This window comes from Osmerus mordax, chromosome 24, assembly GCF_038355195.1.
Source record: "Osmerus mordax isolate fOsmMor3 chromosome 24, fOsmMor3.pri, whole genome shotgun sequence".
In the NCBI taxonomy this organism is placed as follows: domain Eukaryota; kingdom Metazoa; phylum Chordata; class Actinopteri; order Osmeriformes; family Osmeridae; genus Osmerus; species Osmerus mordax.
In genome coordinates, this window is record NC_090073.1 from 2,287,022 (window position 1) to 2,314,015 (window position 26,994).

A 26,994-nucleotide genomic window follows, 5' to 3' on the forward strand; every position below is an offset into this window, starting at 1 on the left:
TGTATTTCATTGTATTTATTGATGAAGGATGATAAGCATGGTCAGTGTTAATGTATCTCCCGTTCAGCAGTCTGGAGATCGACAAGCTGAACGACCTCCAGGAATGGAACATCCGTCCGGAGCAGAGAGGCTGAGGCGACTACGCTCCACTGGTTCTGCTGCTGAAGCTCCTTTCGGAAGCACCTCCACGAGGACACAGACAGTAGCAGCAGTAGCCAGTGGCGGCCGGGACTTTGCAGAGGCCCCCCCGCAAAGTTGGAGCTCGAGGCCCCTCCCCTAAATCCACTCAAAATGTATCTCCATCCTATCTTATACATTGCTGCATACCTTTAAATATAGCCTATATTCACCAATGTGAGAGAAAAAAAAAAAAATTATAACAAAAGCACAATAGCAGCCTATTTGTGTGGCATTCTGCGGAAACCCGGCAGATGTCGCGGCCGCGCGGTCATTGCTGGCTATAAGCCATAAAAGATCAAAAATAGTTTTCTGTCAAAATTTAGATTTTTGATGTTTTCTATAGTTAACACCCTAAACGTCATTGTAATGTACAAAAAGTATAGCTTCTGAAAAACTGTTAATTTCAACGTTTTTTGGACATGTCAGCTAGCAAGATTTCCAAGCCATTTCAAATCAAATGCTCAGTTTGCTTGCTCTTTTGTGTGCTGCAGCAGCCCCAAACAACTGATCAATGAAGTCAGGCTGTTAAACTTAAAAATAACTTGCTGAGAAGTTATTAATGTAGCCTATACTTAAACTGACATTTACATTCACAACGTGATTACGAACAAAAGGATTTACTTTCCATATTCGCCACAGAATTAGAATGAAAGTGGAGTGGAATGCAATTTTCTCGGTTATCATTTTATTGACACAGGTCAACTTTAAAATTATGTAACTTCTGTTGTGATAAAGATATCTGAGTGATTTAAACATATTTGTATTCAGGATAGTTTGCAGTTTCCAAATATGTATAATACCCAGAAAGACCCAAATGTTCACGATGTGAAGAGTTTCCGCAGGCCGCCACACATTTGTCATTGTTCAAAACCAAAGACAGCACTAGCCTTCTGATAGTTCAGCACCAAGGATAGCATCGTCGAAATAACACACAATCAATGGAGGAAAGGAAAACATTTATTCTTGCCAATAAGTAGGCTAAGCAAGTATATTTATTGTTGGTTGCTGGTGAAGACGTGCTGCTGCTAGCTACCTGCGGCTGCGGTAGTGTTTCGTCTGGAGATGTTGATAATATTACTCTCTGGCTGGTCTAAATAAGTGTGTAATCTTCGGGTGTTTTGCTCGAGCTTATTCAGACAACAGTTTATTGCTGCGCTTTTGAGCACCGCGTGTATATTTTCTTTTACTCATGTCTCTACCGTCATCTAGCAGAACGTAGCCTAATGATTAGCATTTTTTAAATGTGCGCGCTCAATAGGCGTAATGGCCCAAAAGGCACGTAAGATACGCAAAAGCCATTGTTGCCAGATTCAGGGATTTTGAGACTATTTAGCCTATTTAGATCTGTTACGTTGCCTACATTACGGAATTCCTTTACCTGGCAGTTGAAACTTGGGGCTCTAAATGAGCGCCCTCAAAGTGTTTTCCTTGTTTTTTTTTATATATATTTTTTTATATAGGCCTAGTCTGTTTTTTGATATGCAGGGCGGGGCCCTTAGGAAGTTGGGGCCCCCCGCCTTGCGGGGGCTGCGGGGGCTTCCCAGCCGCCACTGGCAGTAGCTCAGAGCCAGGCTGGGCCAGACTACATCACACCTTGTTGGTATGATGTCACTTCTGTTCATACTCTGGTTTGCTGACTAAGGTTATGACTCCCACACTTCCTAGACATGTCACATAGATAACAGATAGCAGTGATTTGAATGATACTATATTTTAAGGTTTGACTCCCTTTTCCCCTCTTCTTCTGACTCTCTTCTGTTTGTCCTCCCACCCTCTCTTCTCCTTCCTCTCTTCTCCCCATCTCCCTCCATCCTCCCACTCTACTCCCCCTCCCACACACCTTCTTCCTCCTCACCTCCCTTCCCCCAGGCTGGATATGGGAGTCTCTGGAGGAGGGGCTGGTGGCACAGCAGGAGGCCTTCTGCAGCCTGCTGGTCCCCCAGCAGGAGAGGCTGGAGAAGGAGAAGGAGTTTCTGGATTGAGTCCCCCCCTCTGCCCCCTAAAGGTCACTTTATGCTCTTTAAAATGCTCACAAAGCTTTTACCTTGCAAGTCAATCCCACTGTGCAACTTTAGCATGGGGGCTGTGACCTTACACATTCTAAAGGTGTCCACTGTGTCCATTGTATAGTCCACTGTCTCTGTGGAAACCAACCTGTCTGACTGACATTGTTATTCAAGGACAAATTGGCCTTGAAGCCCAGGCAATATGCACAGTCTAATGACCTGGACACCTCCTGACTCCTCTGATCTCATCTCACCTGACTTCATCAGAATCAGAAATGTGAGGGAATGAGAGCTAACTCTAACCCTAACTCCTTCAGATCCGTCACCTGAGTTTGATCGTCGCCTGTCCGTCACCGTAAGAGCCCCGCCTCACCGGTCTTGCATCACAGGGGTGCAGTGACATCATCATGTCTAGATAGGGACATGGAAGTCATTACCATTACTCCATGGTGTGCACTGAAGTGTACAAATGATTGACAAATCTGTCAGTAACTGTTTTGGTGTTTGACCCAGCCTCCCTCCTGCTCCTGCTCTCCTCCACCCCCACCCCAGGTTCCAGGGGGCCTCATGGTCCAGCTATATGACCTGATAGAAACCTTCCTCCCCCAGGACACAGAGGAAGCCCAGGGGAAGATATACCTGGAGAAACTGAAGGTGTGCTCTCTATCTCTCCCTTGCTCCCATCTCGCACCCTAACTCCCCCCCCCCTCTCTCTCTCTCTTCTGCTCTCCCTCCCCTCTTTCTTTCCCTCTCTTACTCTCTTTCTCATTCAAGATTTTCAGTGTATGTTGGCGCCTCAGCATTTGTGCTCTCCTCTCAGGACATGATCTTGGACTTCCTGGAAGAGATCTTCAGCTTTCCAGCAGGCCTTTACTCCTTCCAGAACGACCTGGTGGTTGAGCTACTGGAGCAGGTACAGCACCACCTGGTGGTCAGAAATAACTTCCCAATTATTGTTTAGAACTATAATTTATTCTGATTACAGTGAATTAACAAACTTTTTAAATTGTGATAAAAGAAAAAAGGTGACAAAAAAGCTTTCTAATTATCAAAATAAAATCTGTTTAAATGTACTGGTGGTAGAATGATTTGTAACAATGCAGTACAGAATATTATATACATTTTTTACATTCAAATTACCATTCATTTTACTATATCAATCAAACACAAAAACAACACAAAGCAACTCAATCTTAATACAGTACCAGTCAAAAGATTGGACACATTTTCCCATTAAGCCACACCCCTCCAGTCCACCTCCCATTAGGGGTGGTCGGATCCATCTAAAGTATCGATAGTATCGATACCAACGTTGGCATCAGTATTGATTGATACTCGCGTGATGAGATTGATACTTAAGTTTCAATTTCTCTTCTCTACATTCAGTACACAACTCCCTTTACATCATAGCGGTTGTGCAAACACCGCTCCTCGAACTTCGCTCAAGCTCACTTTGCCCCTCCCCCACCTCCCCCACCTCCCCTGCTATGCTGGGAGTTGTTGCCGGCGTGCACGTGCAGTAACACGACTCAGCAGCACACTATACTAACAGTATTTTTGACAAAACTATTTGTCCTGTGTTTTATTATGATCATAATCATGATCAACGAATTAAAGGGTAAATCACAAAATCATTCAATGATCAACGAAAATTCAAGTTTTCCATTTTCATTCAAATTTGCATATAATGATGCATTCACTTCAGAAATGATGAGGCGTAAACATTACATGATTAGCCTCTCTGCAAAACACACACATACAGTATATCTACATGTTGTAGGTACTACATCACCACCACCCCCCCATCCTAACTTCTCATAAAGGAAACAGATGACAGAGATACAACAGAGATACAACAGACCCGACTCCAACACCTTCATACTGTGACTAACAGTACATGTAGGATCACCTGTTACCTGAGGGGACCGGTCGACAAGCTATGGATCAGGGCTGGGCTGTGATGTTGTGGTGGTTGGTGGACAGAGGGGTGAGTGTGAGGGCGAAGGCAACGGCGCCGATACATTCAGTATTCGGTATTTTCCGAAGCGCCCACGGAAAATACTGAGCACCCTCGTGTGCCAGACTGCCAGTAGGCTAGAAGCTGATCGCGGTTACGTGTCAGTTCAACTTTTCATCTCCAATCCTATCTGCAGGGCCGGTCCTAGGCATAGGCGACCGCTCTCTCCCATCTGGACAAAGGGAATACGTATGTGAGGATGCTGTTCATTGAGTACAGCTCAGCATTCAACACCATCATCCCCTCCAGACTCGTCTCCAAGCTTGTGGACCTGGGACTAAGCACCTCCCTCTGCAAGTGGATCTTACACTTCCTGACGGGGAGGCCACAGGTGGTGAGAATCGGTGACCGCACCTCATTCACACTGATCACCAACACAGGCCCCCCCCAGGGCTGTGTGCTCAGCCCTCTCCTGTTCTCCTTGTTCACTCACGACTGTGCGGCAACGCACAGCTCCAACCTCCTTGTTAAGTTGGCTGACAACACAACCATTGTGGGCCTCATCTCTGACAGTGATGACTCAGTCTACAGAGAGGAGGTTGATACCCTGACATCATGGTGTCAGGACAATAACCTCTCTCAACGTCAGCAAGACTAAGGAGATGATTGTGGACTAAGAGGCAGCAGGAGGAGGAGGAGCATGCACCCCTACACATCAACGGATCAGAAATGGAGAAGGTCAGCTGCTTCAGGTTCCTCGGGGTGAACATCAGCAATGACCTCACCTGGTCTGCTCACACGGACAAGGTGGTCAAAGCGGCCCGGAAACGCCTCTTCTTCTTGAGGAGAAGAAGCTTGGCATGGACTCGGTCATCCTCACTAACTTGTACAGATGCACTATAGAGAGCCTACTGACTGGTTGCATGGAAGCTGCAGAGACAGGGACCGCAAGGCCCTACGTAGTGTGGTCCGGTCTGCTGAGTTCATCATCGGTAGGAAGCTCCCAGCCCTACAGGACACCTACCACACACAATGCCTCAAGAAAGCTGGCAGGATTCTAAGAGACTGTTACCACCCATCCTTCAGTCTTTTTACCCCGTTACCTTCTGGCAGGTGATACCAAAGCATTCGGTCTCGCACACGCAGACTGGACAACAGTTTCTTTCCAAGGGCCATCAGGCTTCTGAATGGACATTGATATGGACACTGATACACTTCTCACTAGTCACTTTACACACTTTCAGCTACTGGTTGCACTATCAACAATATTGCACTATTGTACTTCACTTGTCTTAGGTTAGTATAGGTTTATAAGATTAGTATAGGTTATCATGTGTATTATGTGTATTTAGAGGTTTAGTATACTGTATTGAATATTGTATTTTATTTGTAGCTTATTATAGATGTAATCTATGTTCTGGGTTTTGCGTTGTCTTGTCCTAAGAATTTCACTGCCCAGTCTGGCCCTGTGTTGTTCTGTGCATCTGACAATAAAAGACTTGAACTTGAAACGTCTAACAAATTTGACTGTTTGACCCTGGTTGTTTTGCCCACACAGCAGGGCAAAACAACCAGGGTCAAGACAAGAAAAAGTTCCTTTTTCTTGTCTTAAGCTCTGTCTCTAGTGTTGAACATCTGTATTAAGTTCTGCAACCTATTTCCTTTTTGCTTTCTTGCATATTGTTGAATTCCTCTTTTGATAGACATGAACTATTGAATTGATTATGTAACTGTCTGGAACTACTGTTTAGAAGAATGCTCAGATCATGTCATTTTCAGAGAGACCATCACAGACACCACTTTGGTACTGTTTTAGAACTACTCCTTGCTGCAAGAATAAACAGATAAAGGCATATTCTTCTGACCTCAGGCATTTAATGATATCCTAAAACGTACGTCATCATCACTGTTTAATTTTGTGGCACGGACGGTAACGGTAGGCTAGGCCTATATCACGATATACGAGTTAAAAATAAAGTCAATTGGCCGCGTTTGGACGGAGTAGGCTGGCAGGTTTGTCGCAAGAGTTGCGTTTTTTTTATGTGTTGTCAATTCCTATATTAAAAGTATAAACTTTTAGTTACTAAGCATTTGTTTGTAGGAGTAAATCGAGTTTCAGACAAACTTATACGATCAGTGAGCTACTGCGCCTAGTAGTGTTATATAGCCTCTTATTTTGCAGATTTATGTGAAACTTAAGTAGGCCTATGGTCTAAACAATTCAAGTGCACGATTCAATACGAAAATTAATGAACATAATGACGATGCATGCATGCCTATCATTGTAGCCTTTTTACCGTGCTGGTGCCATCTGGTGTTTCAAATGTGCAACTGCATCTCGAGTGTTTGTATCCTTGACTTTTTTGTATCCATGGTTACGTTTTAACATATATTTTGAGACAATGTATTTAAAGATCAAAGCTATGTTGCAGTTCTAACAACTATGAAGGTAAGTGCTAGCATAATATGCGTTGCCTTTGACGTTGTATCCAGGATTTGCGACTTTGTGCTTGGTTTTAAACTCATTTCGGTGCTAGCTAACTAGCTAGCTTTACCTCGATTGTGTTGTTAGCTAGATTCATGTGTCTTTATTAATGGGGATATGTTTGTACGTTGTGAAAAGTGTTTGTAATATTTGTTGTATGTTATTTAGATGCAGACAGTGTTGTGGGTCTCAAGGTACGTACTCCAGTTTTGTGAACTTTAATTTGACCGCCCTCGTGGGCAGCATGAAGATAGTGTGCTGTGTTCTGTATTGCTGCAGTGGAGCCAATATAAGTTGAGTGCTCATAAACATTCCGTGATTTATTTTCTATGTTGTGACTATCCGTTTTTAAATAGAAAATGAGACACATGCAATAGAGTATATTAATGGTATTGGATTCAAAACTTTGCAATTCCAATCAAAAGTCATTGTATTGTTAATTTAGGCCTACATTTATTCATTTAGCAGACGCTTTTATCCAAGGCGACTTCCAGAGAGAGCTTTACAAAAGTGCATAGGTCACTGATCATAACACCAAGATAGCCCCAAACATTGCGGTAGCCAAACATGAAGCATACATTGTGAAAAACCAAAATAAGTGCCAAAGGGAAGAACCATATGAGCATGTAGTTAAACAAGTTACAATTAAACAACATGAACCTCAAAAAAGTGCAATTACATGCAATTCTTATTGTGTAGTAATTAAAGGGTAGGCCATGTTTTTGAGAAGCACTTTTTGCCATATTTGCCGAAAGTAACTTCATGTTTTGATAGCAACCAATATATCTAAAGGTTTGATGGTAATTTGAAATCATTCCGACATCTGTGGACAGAGCAATACTGTAATAAACACGAAGGGGTACCCTGACTAGTGATTGGACGGGCTACCTGTCTGTCTACCTACCAGCACTCTGCCCCTCCACTCAATGCTCTTTACTGTAGTTTTGTGGGAGTGGCTTTGAAGGGAGGAGGTGGGATATTTTGGTTTGAATCGTGTCAAACAGAAACTAAAATTGCTGGCTTCGCAAAATTTGCCTACCCGTCCTTTAATCATATAGGATATTATTTTGAAGAAAACCAAATTACTATGAGGAGTTGTATGCTAGAGTAGAGATTACGTTTTTGTCACAGTGTTGTTTCTCCAGTAAAAATAAACATGAGAAACATACACCTCTCACCAAATGATCAACATTACATATGCAGAGTGAACGTTATGACAGACACAAGATTTCCTTCATATGTGAAAGCTGAGTTCTCATTAACTTGGAACTGTTTCATCCAGATCCCCTACTGGCCAATCATACTTGATCATGGGCGGAGACTAGACAGAGAAGACATCTTAAGCCTCCAGAGAGACTACAGAGAGAGAGACTCAACCAGAAACAGCAATAACTAGACAGAGGATCAACCAGAGAGAAACAAACTTCCAGAGACTAGATCAGGATCCAGAGAGAGAAACTAAAATTGAACAGACAGAGAACAAAGAGAGAGCTGAGTTATGAAGACACATCCCTGTGATATATGTGGGAAGAGCCTTTCCTCATCCAGTACCCTCAAGATGCACATGAGGATCCATACTGGAGAGAAGCCCTACAGCTGTGACCTCTGTGGTAAAACCTTTAGACAGGCTGGGGATTTAACAGCTCACCACAGAATCCACACTGGAGAGAAGCCCTACAGCTGTGACCTCTGTGGTAAAACGTTTAGCAGTAATAGAAGTTTCACAGGTCACCGCAGGATCCACAGTGGAGAGAAGCCCTACAGCTGTGACATCTGTGGTAAAACATTTAGCCAGGCTGGCCACGTCAGAGATCATAGCAGGATCCACACTGGAGAGAAGCCCTACAGCTGTGACCTCTGTGATGAAACCTTTAGCCGGGCTAGCAGTTTCAAAGATCACCGCAGAATCCACACTGGAGAGAAGCCCTACAGCTGTGACCATTGTGGTAAAACCTTTAGCAGTAATAAAAGTTTCACAGTTCACCGCAGAATCCACACTGGAGAGAAGCCCTACATCTGTGACCTCTGTGGTAAAATGTTTCGCCAGGATGTCCATTTTAGACATCACAGGAGGATCCATACTGGAGAGAAGCCGTACAGCTGTGACCTCTGTGGTAAAACCTTTAGCAGTGGTAGCAGTTTGGCAATTCACCGCAGAATCCACACTGGAGAGAAGCCCTACAGCTGTGACCATTGTGGTAAAACCTTTAGCAGTAAAAAAGGTTTCACAGTTCACTGCAGGATCCACAATGGAGAGAAGCCCTACAGCTGTGACCTCTGTGGTCAAACCTTTAGCAGTGGTAGCAGTTTGACAATTCACCGCAGAATCCACACTGGAGAGAAGCCCTACAGCTGTGACCTCTGTGATAAAACCTTAAGCAGTGGTAGTAGTTTGACAATTCACCGCAGAATCCACACTGGAGAGAAGCCCTACAGCTGTGACCTCTGTGATAAAACCTTTAGCAGAGCTAACCATTTCACAGTTCACCGCAGAATCCACACTGGAGTGAAGCCCTACAGCTGTGACCTCTGTGGTAAAACATTTAGCTGTGATAGCAGTTTGACAGTTCACAGCAGAATCCACACTGGAGAGAAGCCCTACAGCTGTGACCTCTGTGGTAAAACCTTTAGACAGACTGGGGATTTGACAGTTCACCGCAGGATCCACACTGGAGAGAAGCCCTACAGCTGTGACCTCTGTGGTAAAACCTTTAGCCAGGCTGGCCATTTCAGATCTCATAGCAGGATCCATACTGGAGAGAAGCCCTACAGCTGTGACCTCTGTGATGAAACCTTTATTATAGCTAACCATTTCACAGTTCACCGCAGAATCCACACTGGAAAGAAGCCCTACAGCTGTGACCTCTGTGATAAAACCTTTAGCAGTGATAGCAGTTTGACAGTTCACAGCAGAATCCACACTGGAGAGAAGCCCTACAGCTGTGACCTCTGTGATAAAACCTACAGCAGCGGTAGCAGTTTGACAATTCACAGCAGAATCCACACTGGAGAGAAGCCCTACAGCTGTGACCTCTGTGGTAAAACATTTAGCAATGCTAGCAATTTCAAAGTTCACCACAGGATCCACACTGGAGAGAAGCCCTACAGCTGTGACCTCTGTGGTAAAACATTTACCAATGCTAGCAATTTCACAGTTCACAGCAGGATCCACACTGGAGAGAAGCCCTACAGCTGTGACCTCTGTGACTATTCAGGTAAAACAAATGACCATCTGAAGAGTCACCTGCGTGTCCACCATAGGAAAAAACCCAAAGCAGTGATGTGTGGGGCCAATCTGTCCCAGCAGTCACCACCTGAGAGAACTTCTGTATGACCCACAGCTGGAAGAACTACCGGCCTACAACTACAACATCTAAAATCCTCTGCTGTTAAGACTGTTTCTTCCATTTTGTTCTAACTTTTATTGATGTAAGACTATTTAGCCTGTGTTACGAACCTTGTCTAGGGGGAAAGGCTGTAACACTGGACAAACACACAAGACAGAACACGCATGCAAACAAGACGAGGGACGTAACAGCCTGTGTTTTGCACCTCTCTTTCACCAACTGTCTTCGGAGGAGAGCACTGAACTGCTCCTCCCAAGGGTTCTTCTATGTTTTCCTCAAATTTTCCTTGTCTTCCTTGAGGGTTTAGGTTGTTAGAGGGGCAGTTCTATGGGCGTATGTGAAGACCTCTGTGACATTGCTTGTAAAAAGACCTATACAAATAAATGTGATTTGAATAACATCAGTCCTCCATTGCACACTGATCTTCATCCATTGTTGAAGAATACGGACGCACTTCTCTGTATTTACTTTTGCAAGTAAAGGGTCAAGAGACTGGATGGTTCTGAAACAAAAGGGTTTATTGTCCTATTTACCAGATGATAGCCTGATAACAGGGCAGTTTACACCCTTCTCTCCTACCTTACTGGAGGATGAAGACTGCACAGAGATTTACATTTAACACAGAGGAACAGAGATGTGTTAAACAGGGCTGGGCGGTAGGGAGGGGTGTTGTTAGACCCTTTTTACTGGGGCACATGCCCCAGTATAAATCTGCTATGCCCCAGTAAAATCTAAAGTTTGAGTTTTAACAATTTACTTTATTAGTCAGTGCATTCATTTAGATTGATAATCTCAGAAAAATTGAACGCAATATCCCAATCAACGCTTGTAAAATAAAAAAAAACAGTATTTGCGTTCAAACGAATGCAGAGAAATGTTCGTGCTTGCATTAACTATTGATGTCCCTTCCAAAGCTGATATCAAACTTGCGTCCCTGAACTGTTGTATAGTGTGTTAAGCAAGGGGAGTTTCTATAGCCTATAGTGCGTTGTGCGCAGCAAGCTTGACAGAAAAAAAGGAATACGAATAGGGGCCTGTGCCCCAGTAGAGTTTTATGTCTAACGCCTCTGGCGGGAGGCATATTTCCTAAAATTTTCATCATGGATGATAACGGTAGGCTCGGACCCCCCCAAAAGAGGTAAACATTTATTATATATTGTTCTTACCTGTAATCGTAAATATCACAATATAGTTACCATATTCATTCAATAACAGGTTGGCGATACACAGAAATGTTGACTTTATGGCAGGGAATATCACTCACTATTACACTGACTGCCATAGTCAATATTCACTCAATAAACAACGCGCGAATGACCAGTGCCCAATAAAACTCAAGAAACACTGCGTGCGAGTGACCAGGGAGGGGGGGGGGGGGGGGCACACTGGGTAGGCTATATCACAATGTGAGGTTTTCTTGACATTTTAGTCCATTTGTTTCAATAGAATCCGGCCGGGTTTGGATGCTACAGCAGGTTTGTCTCATGACTTGAATTGTTCTGCAGTGCTTTTCCACAGAAGAAGAGCTTTCAACAGTACTTTTATGGGATCAGAAGAACACTTTCTTCAATATTTGTAGTAAGCAAGGGGTAACAAATCTGTACAATAAACATTTCACAATTCTAACTAACCTTTAACCCTTGTGCTGCCTTCGGGTCACATGACCCAAAGGTTCATAACGAACCACCGTTGTGTTTACCCAATTTTACCCAATACAAAAACAAATACAAATAATTTTCTTTTAACCATTGCAATGTGGGGGGTCTGAGACAGCCCGACAGTTAAAAGAAAATGCTTCACTTTGTTTTTGTAGGAGGTAAATTTGTCGCAATACGACGGTGGGTCACAATGACTGATGGGTCAGAATGACCCGAAGATAACACAAGGGTTAAGTCTCGGTAAACGTCATTGTGTCATTTAAAAACCGAACGATAAAGGCCGAAAACCATGTCTAATCTACTCCATCACCAATTATCACCCTACGTCACACGACTGTCAAGCAGGCTCAACTGCGCATGTCGGTGGCAAAAGACGAACTTCTCCCGGGTATAATACATTGGTGTCAATCAGGTCATCATATATCTCTGGCCACTGGAATGCAGGGCTTGACATTACCTTTTTGAGGCACTTGTCCTTTGGACAAGTACATTTACGTTTCACTTGTCTAGGCACAAAAGTAACTTGACCCCGATACCATTAAATAGCCTGACCAAGTGATCGGGCAAAACTAGCCTGGCTAACGGAGGTCGCTTTCTCAGGCAAATGATGAATTAAACAGGCTTGGTTAAAGAAATCCGAGATTCTGGCTCGAAATCCGAGATCTTCAGCAGGCTCGTATCTACATTAGACAGTCCTCCCTGACGTTTCTGGTGTAGAATGGAGTGAAATACAACATTGTGCACTAAAGAATATATTGTGCTTATTAAAGTTATGAACTTAGAAGTGTGCTCAGGCTTAAACATTGGGTCTCACACTGAGTGTGGGAAGCAGGCTGTTCTTTGTGTCTCTATCTCTTCATTTTCAGAAACAACCTTGAAACTGGGTGGAGATGGCACCCGAGCAGGTGGGACGCGCAAGAACAACTCCCTGACGCACGAGAGAACAAGCTCAACCCTTTTTTGATACTTGTGTTTTCAATTGCATTGTAAATAATATGCTGGGGCAGGGAAAGATAGCCAGTTGGACTTCGTGAACCAGCCCAAACTCTGTTGCGGGTAGGGAAACTTAGACAACCCCAGAGCTCTGTACTGGTTGATTTCCAACTGCTGCATTAAAGCTGATATTATCGGACCTCTGCGACTCCAGACCACTCTTTCTAGAACACAGATTTGTGTCATTGAATACCATCATTACATATCGGAATAGACACATAGATTTTCAATCCTTCAGCACACTGCCAGTGAGCGACCCGAGTCTGACGCCGTATCACTCAGATTGCCAGTTCTAAACAAATCACAAAAATAATCGGACCAGCTGGCTAAAAGCAGAATTTCCATATCTCTTGAAAGCTGCCCTGCTCAACTTTTTAGATGTAGAATATGCCGTGCCTGATGGAATGGGGCTGTGACAAATACAATTTCTGGATGGCTCTATACCGCGGATTTCACGGTATGGTCAATATTTATATCGTAGGCCTTATTCATACCTGCATATTTCCATGATTATTTGGGCACTGTCAGAACACAGTAGGATATCAGAAAGGGATTTATTCGCCATGAAAGTTTGCACAGACAAGGAATTTGCTTTGGCAGGAAGGTGCATACAATAAATATATGTGAATACAAACGTCGTATTTCTAGAATCAGGACAAGGACAATTCATCTTGGGAATTACATGTATTTATTTACCCATAAAACAGTCCACATATAATGTATTTAATAATACTGTTTGATTAGGAATTCGTTTGTTAGTGAAAGGGTTATCCTATAAGGATTGAAGAGTTCTGACAGAACTTCAGTGGTTCATAGATGAGTGTCTTGGGGGGCATCAGTCTGTTCAGGGCCGGCCCAAGCCTTTATGGGGCCTTAAGCATAATTTATTTGGGGGCCCCTCGGCGTCGCCAATTGTTATAATTTTTTCTTAATTACTGTATTTCTTCAATTAAACTTCAATTTATTACACACTGTTAATATTTGGTGCGCCGTTTATTCAAGGGCGGCGTTTATTTGAGGGCGACGTTTAATCGAAGAAATACGGTATTCTAGGCTAGCTGCGCGAACATGCTAACGTGTTAGTTCGCTAACTGTTCTTAGACAGTTTGAACAGTACCGTCTTCTAAATCACCGATTAAGCAACGAGCAAATGTCAATGTTAGTTAGACTAGATAGCTCTATCTCGTCTGCTTTTTATGGGACTTTTTACAAGCTGTAAAAAGTCTGTAGTGCAGACAATGCAGTGCACTGTATTGCAGTACAGTAGCCCAAAACGCTAGCTACAGTACAGTACAGTTGTTGCTAGCTGTAAAGCCAGGCTAGCTGTCGGCTAGCTTGTAAAAAGTCCCATTCATACAAACTGTATAGTATTGCAGTCGAAATTCGCACTAATTCTACAATTCGATATTCGCACTAATTCTACAATTCGAAATTCGCACTAATTCTACAATTCGAAATTCGCACTAATTCTACAATTCGAAATTCGCACTAATTCTACAATTCGAAATTCTAGTGAAATTCACCTAGTCGTTATCTAAGGGATTATGTTAGCCAAATACTGGATATTTACCATCCATAAAAATGTGCCAAATGATTTCGCTCCAAACTCATTCATTGAAATTGCACCAGATTATAGTTATAGGGAAAACATGACATGGATTTCAGGACAACTAGGTTTCGGTAAGCTAAATCGACTGGATTTGGAAAATGGACCGGCCGGGATTTGATATTTTCTGAGCTGCAGAGAGACGTAATAGCAGTCACATCGAAATTATAATATAATTTCGCATAATCATACAGTATGATCAAATATTGGGGAGGACGTGTCCCATAATCATATGATAAAATATTGGGGGGGGACGTGTCCCATAATCATACAGTATGATCAAATATTGGGGGGGACGTGTTATAACGTTAATATTAATAAACTGGTTTCCACAAAGAACTAATTTGAGGCACAAGCTTCTGAAATGTTATGACCGTGTTAAGAGTAAAAAAAACACAATTGTTCACTTTTTAGACATTACTTTGGTGATTAGTAATTCATTGGTTATTCTTTCTTAATTGGTCATAGTTCACAAGTAGTTCTCAATGAGGATATATTTATTTAGTAATAATCAAATACCTACCAAGGAAATACCTTTGTCGTAAATTAGCTATTACTTACTGCTTAGTTAATCTTGGTTCCATATTAGTTAATAGTATTAAATTTGGTGTTAATGTAGAACTACCTATTACTTCCTGCATAGCTACTCGTTAACAACGGACCATTATTCTAAAGTGTTACCAATTTATTTTCTGTAGTTAAATGTTGTGTAATATTTACTATTGTGAAATTGTTTGCATTGTGTATGGATATTTTGCCTCTCCTTGAACTGTGTAATTTTGTTTGTCATCTTTGTAATTTTTGTGTATTTTTAAATGTGCAAATGTTTTTAATCTAATCTACTTTAGACATATTACAATTGTGTAGGCCAATTTTTTTTAAACCTTTCCATTTTGGTAATCTGACAAAAATATTATGTCCTGGGTACATAATACATGATTAAAAGCTTTCAGCCAATTTACAAAACAAAATACTGCAGTTGCTGAATCTAATACTACTGTATCCTTGTAAATGAATCAGCAGAGGATAATATAAAGGGTAATAATCAAGTATGTTTGCTGAATGAGCTTTGGATAAAACAAGTTAGGAATATAATAGTAAATGTTCAAGGACTTAAAGGTAACCAGCAAGCATGGTCACAGCCTCTCTGACCAGTAGGGGTGTGATATTGCCTCTTGTACCAATCGCAGTGCATTTTCAGTGCAGTTCTGGTTAGGATGTATGCTGGAGGCAGACCTTGTTTACATTTACATTTAGTCATTTAGCAGACGCTCTTATCCAGAGCGACTTACAGTAAGTACAAGGACATTCCCCCTGAGGCAAGTAGGGTGAAGTGCCTTGCCCAAGGACACAACGTCATCTGGCACGGCCGGGAATTGAACTGGCAATCTTCTGATTACTAACCCGCTTCCCTAACCGGTCAGCCACCTGACTCCCTACACCTGACTCCCTACTCCGACTCGACTTGTTGAAGGCACCCGACCAAGAAGGACTGGACTACTCCTTCATGCAGACGTTGCAACGCCCCACATTGAGGCGCTGCTGCCTCTCATCCTTGAGCGTGGCCTGTGAGGAGGAGCTGAACTGTCCGCTCCTGTCCACACGCATCAGCCAGAAACTGTAGACGTTGGCAAAGTAGTGGCACGTGCCACGCGGTCCCTGGCACTCCACAAATGGCTGGGCGCGAAAGTCTCGGAGGCAGCTTCCTGACGATGTCAGAGACTGCCCACCCCTCTCATCACCAGCGCCTGTGTGCTGCAAGGTTCAGTACGTATGCGTTACAAACAGGCACTTCCACACACAGGCTTGCATAAGGCGACAGGTAGACACGTTAAGGCCCAAAATACATTGTTGTTCTTACCATTAGGAATGAGTACCCCATCCACAAACTCTTCCATTTGTGGGGGTGTGCTGGTGTCCTGACTATGTATAGCTACGGCCGGGGAGGTTACTTTACACACTTTACAGAGGTCTCTTTGCCAGCCACAGGCATCATGGGCACAGCTTCCGTAGTGGAAAGCCAGTAGGACTTGTCATTGCTGCTGGCATAGTCACAGGTGCCCATGTTGCAGTAGAAGAAGGGCATGGTGCTGAACAGGCGCATGCAGGAGCCTGCCTGGCCTGGTGAGGGGTACAATTGTTATTCATGCACTTATATCGTTTCTATCGAGTGTTGACTGGTACCAGGAAAAGGGACCATATCTCCCCGATATTGGCCTCTCTTCACTGGTTGCCAGTCAAATATACGTAGAATAGATTTGAAGGTGTTGTTACTTGTTTTTAAAGCTTTACATGGATTGGCTCCATTGTATATTTCAGATCTTCTTATGCTGTATCACACTTCCAGGCCCCCTTAGATCATCAAACCAGTTCCTTTTAGCCATTCCACAGACTTGGATGAAAACAAAAGGTGATGGTGCCTTTTCAGCTGTAGCCCCTAGTCTGTGGAATAAACTGCCAGTTTTTATCAGGTCATCCCCATCACCCAGATATTTAAGTCTCGTCTTAAAACATATTTTTATTATTTTGCTTTCGAGTCCGTTTATGGTCACTCGTGCTTATTGTTTATTTTATTTATTTAAATCAGGCACCTGGCCCATATGAACAGATACAGACACATACACAAAAGGAGAATACATAACAGCTAAAATAATTTACCTAACATACGTGTCACCTAAACTAAACTTGACCCCCCCCCCCCCCCCCCCCAAAAAAAAGAAAAATCTACCTCTTGAAGGCCATTTAATTGTGTTGTTTGTCTGTTGTTCTGCCCTACTTGATGATTTTGTACAGCACTTTGGTCGGCATTGGCTGTTTTTAAATGTGCTCTGTAAATAAACTCACTTGACTACACAGGAAACACCTGACGACTCCCCTCGTATGATTACTGGTTAGATACACTCCTTCGCCATCTACGTTGGCTAGAAACAGACGTGTGTTTTTGAGTGTGTAGTAGCGTAAAGACGTATTAGATAATACCCAATTGCTGTGAAAGTACTAAGTCTATGAAGGGAATAGTTAAGACAAGTTCAAGACAAAATCAAGACAAGGAAAAACTCCCAGAAAAACTCACCAGAGGCCAAAAAAATTAAGAAACCTTGGGAGGAGCAATTCAGTGAGGGATCCCCTACTCCAGAGATGGTTGGTGAAAGAGAGGTGCAGAACATAGGCTAAACATAGTCATACTGCAGGGAAGTGTCAATAGGTGTTGAAACACCAAAATCCAGTGTTCAACTTGGGTCAGAGTTGGTAAATGTCAGTTTAAGCAGAGGTAGCCACAGGGCTGGGGACTGTGATCGGCGCAGGATCACATGGGTCATGATTAGCATTCATGAGGTGCTTTGCATTGACCATTTCTGGTAAAAAATGGGCGTGTTCAGGGTGGGGTAAAATGCTGATTCACGTACGCACACTTGTGGTTAATCTGTGATTTATAAAGCTTACAGGTGTGCGTACGCACAGTTTTATAAATCAGATTTTTTGGGGGGCGTATGCCATTTTTGGCTTTTGGGCGTACGTACACTTTTAGTAAGAATCTTACGCTCAGTTTTATAAATGAGACCCCTGTACTTTATGGAAGCAAATCGTGACCAAAATTTAAATTAAAATGCATTTGCAGAAATGCTTTTTCATTCTAAGAATGAAAAAGCTATTTGACTCATAAATGAAATTACCGTATTTCTTCGAATAAACGCTGCAGCGTTTATTAAATAACGTTCATTTTTGGTACAGCGTTTATTCGAGGGCGGCGTTTATTCGAGGGCGGCATTTAATTAGTAAGAGAGATTTTGTGAATTGTAGCTGCAGTGCAGCCATAGACAACTTCGTTGCTGGCATTGTGACAAATGAATCATGCAGCTAAAAACGCAGGTTCCATTTAGGCTACTACCGCTGACCTCCTTGTCTATTCTTTGTTTGTCTATGAGTGCGGAAACTCCCTTTCTCGTTGGCTATCAATTAGGTGTGCGTTGGTAATACAACTGTCTCAAATACAAGTGTTCCACATTGTGTAGAAATTTGAAGCAGCATGCCTAAACGTTCATAAATGTTAGCTTTCAAACAGAAAGCTGTGCAGAAAGTTATGTACATGTGTAATAAATACTGGGGTTGAATTTAACAGATTTAATCAGATTTTTTTGGGTGCGGCGTTTATTCGAGGGCGGCGTTTATTCGAAGAAATACGGTAGTAATCAATCATCCTATTTGCATTTTAATTTTCTTCTTCAAGAGTGCTCAATCTTTCACTTAATTAAAATGAAAAAGAAATAGACATTTGAGATTTAATTTTCAAAATATGCCCCAGCAAATAGATACCAAAATTCAATTTGAAATGTAAAATTAAAATGCATTTGCAGAAATGCTTTTTCATTTTAAGAATGTGGCTGCATTATTGGACTCATAAATACAATTAGTAATCAATCATTCTATTTGCATTTGCATTTTCTTCTTCAAGACTGCACATTTTATGCCATCATCAAAAAGAAAACAGAGCGGACATTGGTTTTCGTTTTCGTGGTCTGCCCGCAAAGTACTGCCCATAATTCGAAAACGAAAAAGCAATCTGAGCGGCGCAGCAGAGTGACGTCAGTAGCCGCTCTTCTTCAGCTCCCTGCTGACCGAGCTACCCATCTTGTTCGGTAGGGGGCGGTGTGCACTGCATTGAATTACATTGCAAATGTGCCGGGAAATTGATTGAATTGCCGGGTCTTTAGAGGACGCATCACAGATCATGGCGCTCCCTCAAATTGAAAAATGATCTGTGATGCGTCCTCTAAAGAGTAAAGTCTTCCTTTTACAGCTGTAGTAAGCGACGACCTTATCTAGATTGTCTCAGCTCCTTAGTTGTAGTCTAGGACGATGGTCGGTTTCCCGTCGTCTCTGTCACTGATTTTAGCGTCTGTGTGGCGTGTACTTATGAGTAAAACGTTCTTGTTTTTCTTTGCGAGGTAGGAAACTGAAGGATTCTAATTCTTTATGTGTCTATTCCAATATGTAATGATGGTATTCTATGACACAAATCTGTGTTCTAGAAAGAGTGGTCTGGAGTCGCAGAGGTCCGATAATATCAGCTTTAATGCAGCAGATGGAAATCAACAAGTACAGAGCTCTGGGGTTGTCTACGTTTCCCTACCCGCAACAGAGTTTGGGCTGGTTCACGAAGTCCAACTGGCTATCTTTCCCTCCCCAGCATATAATATACAGTGCAATTAAAACAGAAAGATGAAAAGAGGGTTGAGCTTGTTCTCTCGTGCATCAGGGAGTTGTTCTTGCCTACGCGTCCCACCTGCTCGGGTGCCGTCTCCATCCGGTTTCAAGGTTGTTTCTGAAAATGAAGAGATAGAGACACAAAGAACAGCCTGCTTCCCACACTCAGTGTGAGACCCAATGTTTAAGCCTGGGCACACTTCTAAGTTCATAACTTTAATAAGCACAATGCATAACTTTAATAAGCACAATATATTCTTTAAAACTAGAGTGGTGGTGGGAGTGAAGGCGAACTGCGACTACAGCACCCGTCGAGTCTTCGTCAGCAGCTCAGACGGGAGCTCCGACCTGTTCTTTCAGACCGTGCAAACCATTTACATTTATGAATTTAGCAGACGCTTTTATCCAAAGCGACTTCCAAGAGAGAGTTTTACAAAAGTGCATAGGTCACTGATCATAACAACGAGATAGCCCCAAACATTGGGGTAGCCAAACATTAAGCATACATTGTGAAACCAAATAAGTCCCAAAGGGAAGAACTTTGAGAGGTCAAGTGCTTGGACTAGCATTTTCACCCTCTACAACATCCGGAAGATCAGGAGATACCTGTCTGAGCATTCCACCCAGCTGCTATGGTAATGTTTCTCGTTGTCATGAGGTTGTGTCCCAGTTCGTAAGAGGTGAATAAATTGTCGCAAGGGTGGCAGTGTCGTAATACACAACGCGAACACTGCAGGGGGGTCACAAAGACCCGGAGACAGAGTGAAGGATAAAGAAAATGTTTCACTTTATTTTTTTATCACGAAGGGTTGTCACAACATAGCTGTGGGTCACAATGTGGGAACAATTATGAGAAAACTGACAAAAGGAACAGAATGTGATCAGACAACATAGATTCCTGCTGATTCAGGTTCTCTCTTGGCCATGAGGTCCATTTAATAGTTAACTCTTCTCAAGGTCCTGGGTTTGACCTATTTATTCTCATTTCCAGGTGTTTGAGTTCTCACGTGTGTGACCAACCTGGATGCATATAAAAACAGGGACTGAACACGGAGGGTGACAGCACTCTACTAACCTTCAGGATGAAGATAGACACTGTGGTTCTGCTGCTCTGTCTGGCTGTGACACGGGTCCAGGGAGACCGCACAGGAGGCCCAGAGAACAACGCCACAAACAGACTCGGTGAACCCCAAACAAGAGGCTGCATGAGCGATGGTGCCATCCTGACTGAACTGAGGGCTCTGAGAGACATGGTGGTGGCTCAGAAGGTGGAGCGGACAAACATGGAGAACAGGATGACAGCTAGCCAGGGTCAAGTGGAGGAACTGAAGACAGAGGTGGTGGACCAGAGGGTCCAGCTGAGCGTCACCCAGACTCAGTTACAGTTCTTCAAGGACCAGCTGTCGGTCACGCAGAGTCAGGTGGAAGAGATGAGAAGAGAAAACACAGGTAATATTTTACCTGGTTGCGTTACTGTATCATGCATTACTAAATATTACAAAATGGCTACTTGTCATGACAAATCAAAAAGAACAAGAAGAAGGTTTTAAGAAGAAGACTTAATCCTGTCTTTGTGAAAAAGCACAGTGTTTTTATAGGCCTTGTACTTTTTCTTGATATATATATGTATATATTTATGAAGACATACATTCTACTTTCTGTTTCATGTTTGACCTTCAAGCCCAGGCTGCAGATATTGTCACCCTGAAGACCAGGCTGACGGCCAGTGAAGGAGAGGGCAAAGATCTACAGACAGAGAACTTGGGTAATGGTGAACATAGTTTTTAGACAATAATGGAAATAAATGTTGTTGAATCATACATGAATAAATGCTTAATTCTGTATGCATAGCCCTGGAAGCCAGACTAAGTCTCAGTGAACGCCACGTGGAAGAACTGAAGGCAGAAAATGAGGGTAAATACAGACTGTTCTTCCCACACCAATATAATGTTGCATTACTTGGCTATCATATTCAGCATTTTCTACATATTATTAACAGGCAGACCAAAGGTGGCATTCTACACGGCTCTAACTGATTCAGGAGCTGTTGGACCCTACAGGACTGACACACCACTGGTCTATAGCAAAGTCTTCACCAACATAGGCAACCCCTACAGCCCAGTAACAGGTACAGTTCTGGATATGCTCAGTTAGAGCACACACCTTGACATCAGAGTAGCCCCAACAATGGGACTCCATTCATCAGTCAACATTTCAATCATTTGTGAAACAAAATGTTTTTTTCCTCTTGCTACTGCCCCTCTTCAGGTGTGTTCACAGCGCCAGTGAGAGGAGTCTACTACTTCAGGTTTACTGCCGCGGACCACCGTAATTCTGAGACCATAGGAGTTTACATGTACAAGAACGACCTCAGGATCATGTTCAACAGTGGCTACAATACCAGCGGTCAATGGAGATATGTAGCAAATGCTGTCACTCTGGAGTTGGAGCAGGGAGATAGGATTATGATGCATCTTCCAAGAGGCAGATGCCTGTATGATAATTCTGATAATTATAACACCTTCAGTGGTTTCCTTCTCTTCCCCATGTAAAACACACATGACCCAGATCTTAATAAAGCTGCAATTCCTCCTCGACCCCTGTATTAGTTCAAGAGTGAAGTCGAGACTGGTGGAGAGCTGATATGGTGATAAATGTGTGGGCTGTCAGCATTGTTGAAGTGTTTATCTGGAGTAAAGACGAAGATTTATAAATGATGTCTGCTAACCACAATATTGTTATGGTTATGCAACGTGTCAGTTAACACCACAATGATGGCATTAACAATAACATTAAGCTAGTAATAATAAAGCAATACTCATCATCATAATATTAACATATACAGTATATATATAAAACTTAGCCTGCTTTGCCAAACCAGAACAACGATGGAACCAGGTATTCAAGTTTACAGGTAATTTAATCCAACACAATACGTAGGCAGTCATACTAAAAACACGAAGCAAAAATAGCAATGTATGTGGTGAGTTTCATGTAGAATAGTTCTACATTTCTAAAAACCAAGTGAAAGGAATACTATACAGTACTGACAGCATTGTTTTTTTAAAAGTCTTGTGTGTTTTGGTATTTTTTCCACTCTTCTTGTGATTTGCCTCCTTTTCTCCCTCCGTCCAGCTGTCCAGGGCAGTTTGTCTTGACTCTGGGCCGGTTAACTCAGGGTTGCTGGGAGGGGTGTGTAGGTGAGTGGAGCTGAAAGCGAGAGAATGTGAGAGGTAGAAAAGATACAGAAATGGAAAGAAGCGTGGATGCAGGAGGGTATTTTGACATTTCCTCGTGTCATTCAGCACAAGGAAGTTTGAATTCATGAGATTTTCTGTCTGACATATTCACACCCACATTCACTTGTGAAACTGGATGAGTTACTTCATTATCACTTGTTATAGGCTCTGTCTGCTGTGTGTGTGTGTGGGGGGGGAGTGTGTGGTGTGTATGTGTGTGTGGTGTGCGTGTGTGTGTGGTGTGTATGTGTAGTGTGTGTGTGCATGCGTGTGTGTGTAAGGCTGGGGGCCAATCCCACACATGCTTTTTCTCCCACTGTGTTAACCATGAAAATCACCATCTGTTTTGGAAAACAGATTCCCCTGGCAACAGTGTCAGTGTGTGGGGTTATGACTTGGAGAGTCTCTGTGCTGTGTGTTTAATGTTTGCAGCGAAAACATTCTAGATATATTTTACTTGACATCTCCCGAAAGCTTATAGAGAAACTCAAACTGATCCAGGCTTCATAAGCATGTTACTCACCTGTGAGACATACGACACCTCGGTCCAAAACGATACTTTCCCTCCAAGAAGAACTGGCACACACCCGCTCCCTCCTCCTCCTGGGCTCTCCTCCTCCTGGGGTCTGCTGCTCTGTCTGTCTGTGACACGGGCCCAGGGAGACCGCACGGGGGGCCCAGAGAACGACACCACGAACAGTCTCGGTGAACCACAAACAGGAGGCAGCGTGAGCGATGATGCAATTCAGTTCATCCTGACTGAACTGAGGGCTCTGAGAGACATGGTGGTGGCTCAGAAGGTGGAGCTGTCGGTCTACATGGACCAGCTGTCGGTCACCCAGACTCAGTTACAGTTCTTCAAGGACCATCTGTCTGTCACCCGGAGTCACGTGGAAGAGATGAGAAGAGACAACGCAGGTAATATTTGACCTGATTGCGTTACTGTATAATGCATTACTAAATATTACCAAATGGCTACTTGTCATGATAAATCAAGAAGAAGAAGGTTTTAAGAACATGTAATCCTGTCTGATTTACTTGTACTTACTGTAAGTCGCTCTGGATAAGAGTGTCTGCTAAATGACTAAATGTAAATATATATATTTATGAAGACGTACATTTTACTTTCTGTTACATGTTTGACCTTCAAGCCCAGGCTGCAGATCTTGTCACCCTGAAGGTCAGGCTGACGGCCAGTGAAGGAGAGGGCAAAGATCTACAGACAGAGAACTCAGGTAATGGTGAACATATTTTTTAGACGAAAATGGAAATAAATGTAGTAGAATCATACATCAATTCATGCTTCATTCTGTGTTTGTAGCTCTGGAAGCAAGGCTAAGTCTCAGTGAACGCCACGTGGAAAAACTGAAGGCAGAGAATGAGGGTAAATACAGAGTGTTCTTCCCACACCAATATAATGCTGCATTACTTGGCTATCATATTCAGCATCTCTACATGTTATTAACAGCCAGACCAAAGGTGGCATTCTACACGGCTCTAACTGATTCAGGAGCTGTTGGACCCTACAGCACTGGTCTATAGCAAAGTCTTCACCAACATAGGCAACACCTACAGCCCAGTAACAGGTACAGTTCTGGATATGCTCACCGAGAGCACACACCTTGACATCAGAGTAGCCCCAACAATGGGACTCCATTCATCAGTCAACATTTCAATCACTGTGAAACAAAATGTTGTTTTTTCCTTTTGCTACTGCCCCTCTTCAGGTGTGTTCACAGCACCAGTGAGAGGAGTGTACTAAAGTATAGAATTTGTCTGACATTAATAGATGTTACATAGGAAGAGTGACAAGATATGACAGAGGTGCAGTTACTAAGCACTGTACTGTGGCAGAAATGGGTGTGTGATCAACAGACAAGGGTGCGTCCAATTGAATACTTGAACAAGATGTTTCTTCCTTATTGACTCAAAGCATATTTCTGTCATGTGAAAAAATGTCATGAACTGCATACTTCACATATTCATTTCAGAGTGAACATTTTTTAAATAATACATTATTCAGGAGGATTAACAGTTGTTGTTCAATAACTTGTTGGTACAACTTGGAAACATTACCACTTTTATCTAACAGATATGTATTACAGGCTTTTCACAATTACTTTGGTAAAAGACAACTTGCCCAAGAATAGTTTTGGTGTGTCAAGATGGACTGACGATGATAATGTGATGTCACAACACTGAAAGGGGAAAGGCATGGTATGTCATGACAATTCCACCCTGTTTTTCCCTTACATATGGTCAGTATTTTGCTTGTCTTGTTGTATTTTGACCTCTAGAGGTCCTCATGGTGCCCTCATGCCCGGCTCACTCAGCTTGTAATTAATGTTATCAGGTTCACATGGGTCTCGTTCAGCTGTGTATTTAAGTGACTCTGCCTCATAGCTTCCTTGCTTGGTGTTTAGTTGTTCTGAAGCCAGTTGCCTGGGTAAGTATTCGCTAACTCTGAGCCATTGTATTTTCTGTTGCCAGCGGAGTATTCCCTTCCTCAGGTTTGTTTTGGCTTTTTTTTCTTCCTCTGGAGTTGTTTGTTTTAAGATTTTTTTTCATCTTTGGAATATTTTAGTGGAATGCCCTTTTGGTTTTGGTTTTTTAAGACTACTTTTTGCTGTTTTTTGCTCCAGCTGTGGATTATTGCTAGAACTCTTATAATATGAGTTAATATAAAATATATTCTGCATCTCATGTTCTCCAAAATGCGTCTTACAATTGGGTTCACCATCCTCCAGTAGCTCCAGGATTGTGAGTCAGACCCTCACACCGGAGACCCGAGTTCGAGTCCTGGCTCTGACACATGCAAAACTCTCTTCTGATGTCATACAGGTGGACACCTCCTCAATAAAAGCTCATGCTGAAAAGGCCATGACAGACTTGAACACAGCAGGAGAGAAGAGGGAGCATCTCTGAATTAGCTGAGTGAAGTTAAACTCCTTTTAATATTGGTAAGTGTTCAAATGTTTAAAACTGAATAGTTATCAGAAAATGTACAATTCTGATCAAAGAAATTAATTCATGTTAAACATCTGTATTAATAATATAGTGTATTTGAATGAATACAAATTAATATTGCGCTAAAAGTTGAATAATGATCACCATTCCATGCCATCTTAAACTGACATCGGAATAACTGCAATTTCAATGTTACTGGAATACAAGATGCTTATAAAATGTTGATTAATATTATTATGCTGAAAATACAAACACACTAGACTTGTGACTGACAAAGACATAACTGCAACATTTCTCTAATTCAATGAAGTTGCGTACGCCATTTATTTTAGATTCTTTCAGAATCGAAGGAAAAATGATTGGACATAAAATGCTTCTGCTACTTTTGATTATTAGTAAGTGATTTTAATGTATTCTAATAGCATTGAACTGAGGTAAATCATTTATATTTTCAATTTCAAACATTTGGAAAATAATGAGCATTGATCAACTAAATAGGTTTGGGGAGTTGTCAAACTACAACTCCTGCAACAACCACAGCTGTCCCAGCAACAACCACAGCTGCTCCTGCAACAACCACAGCTGCTCCTGCAACAACCACAGCTGCTCCTGCAACAACCACAGCTGCTCCTGCAACAACCACAGCTGCTCCTGCAACAACCACAGCTGCTCCTGCAACAATCACAGCTGCTCCTGCAACAATCACAGCTGCTCCTGCAACAATCACAGCTGCTCCTGCAACAACCACAGCTGCTCCTGCAACAACCACAGCTGCTCCTGCAACAACCACAGCTGCTCCTGCAACAACCACAGCTGCTCCTGCAACAACCACAGCTGCTCCTGCAACAACCACAGCTGCTCCTGCAACATCCACAGCTGCTCCTGCAACATCCACAGTTGCTCCTGCAACATCCACAGTGCCAACATCGACAGTTGCTCCTGCAACAACCACAGCTGCAACAACCACAGCTGCAACAACCACAGCTGCAACAACCACAGCTGCTCCTGCAACAACCACAGCTGCTCCTGCAACAACCACAGCTGCTCCTGCAACAACCACAGCTGCTCCTGCAACAACCACAGCTGCTCCTGCAACAACCACAGCTGCTCCTGCAACAACCACAGCTGCTCCTGCAACATCCACAGCTGCTCCTGCAACATCCACAGCTGCTCCTGCAACATCCACAGCTGCTCCTGCAACATCCACAGCTGCTCCTGCAACATCCACAGCTGCTCCTGCAACATCCACAGCTATCCCAGCAACAACCACAGCTATCCCAGCAACAACCACAGCTATCCCAGCAACAACCACAACAGTGCCAACATCCACAGCTGCTCCTGCAACATCCAC

General features: G+C 42.8%; 2 protein-coding genes and 1 pseudogene across 2 annotated transcripts; all 3 read left to right on the forward strand.

Moving 5' to 3' along the window:
* Positions 1 to 2,753: 2,753 nt before the first annotated feature.
* On the forward strand, positions 2,754 to 10,379 carry LOC136933067 (zinc finger protein 271-like). The gene is made up of 4 exons (XM_067228446.1): positions 2,754 to 2,840; positions 3,007 to 3,099; positions 8,160 to 8,507; positions 8,676 to 10,379. Exons 1-4 carry the CDS (start codon positions 2,754 to 2,756, stop codon positions 9,960 to 9,962), a joined length of 1,815 nt encoding a protein of 604 aa, XP_067084547.1. The 3' UTR covers positions 9,963 to 10,379.
* A 10,203-nt stretch (positions 10,380 to 20,582) lies between these two features.
* Positions 20,583 to 22,027, forward strand: LOC136932966 (cerebellin-1-like). The gene is made up of 5 exons (XM_067228293.1): positions 20,583 to 20,886; positions 21,119 to 21,202; positions 21,289 to 21,351; positions 21,437 to 21,565; positions 21,706 to 22,027. Exons 1-5 carry the CDS (start codon positions 20,643 to 20,645, stop codon positions 21,987 to 21,989), a joined length of 804 nt encoding a protein of 267 aa, XP_067084394.1. The 5' UTR covers positions 20,583 to 20,642; the 3' UTR covers positions 21,990 to 22,027.
* A 1,161-nt stretch (positions 22,028 to 23,188) lies between these two features.
* On the forward strand, positions 23,189 to 24,438 carry LOC136933068 (uncharacterized; annotated as a pseudogene).
* Positions 24,439 to 26,994: the final 2,556 nt, after the last annotated feature.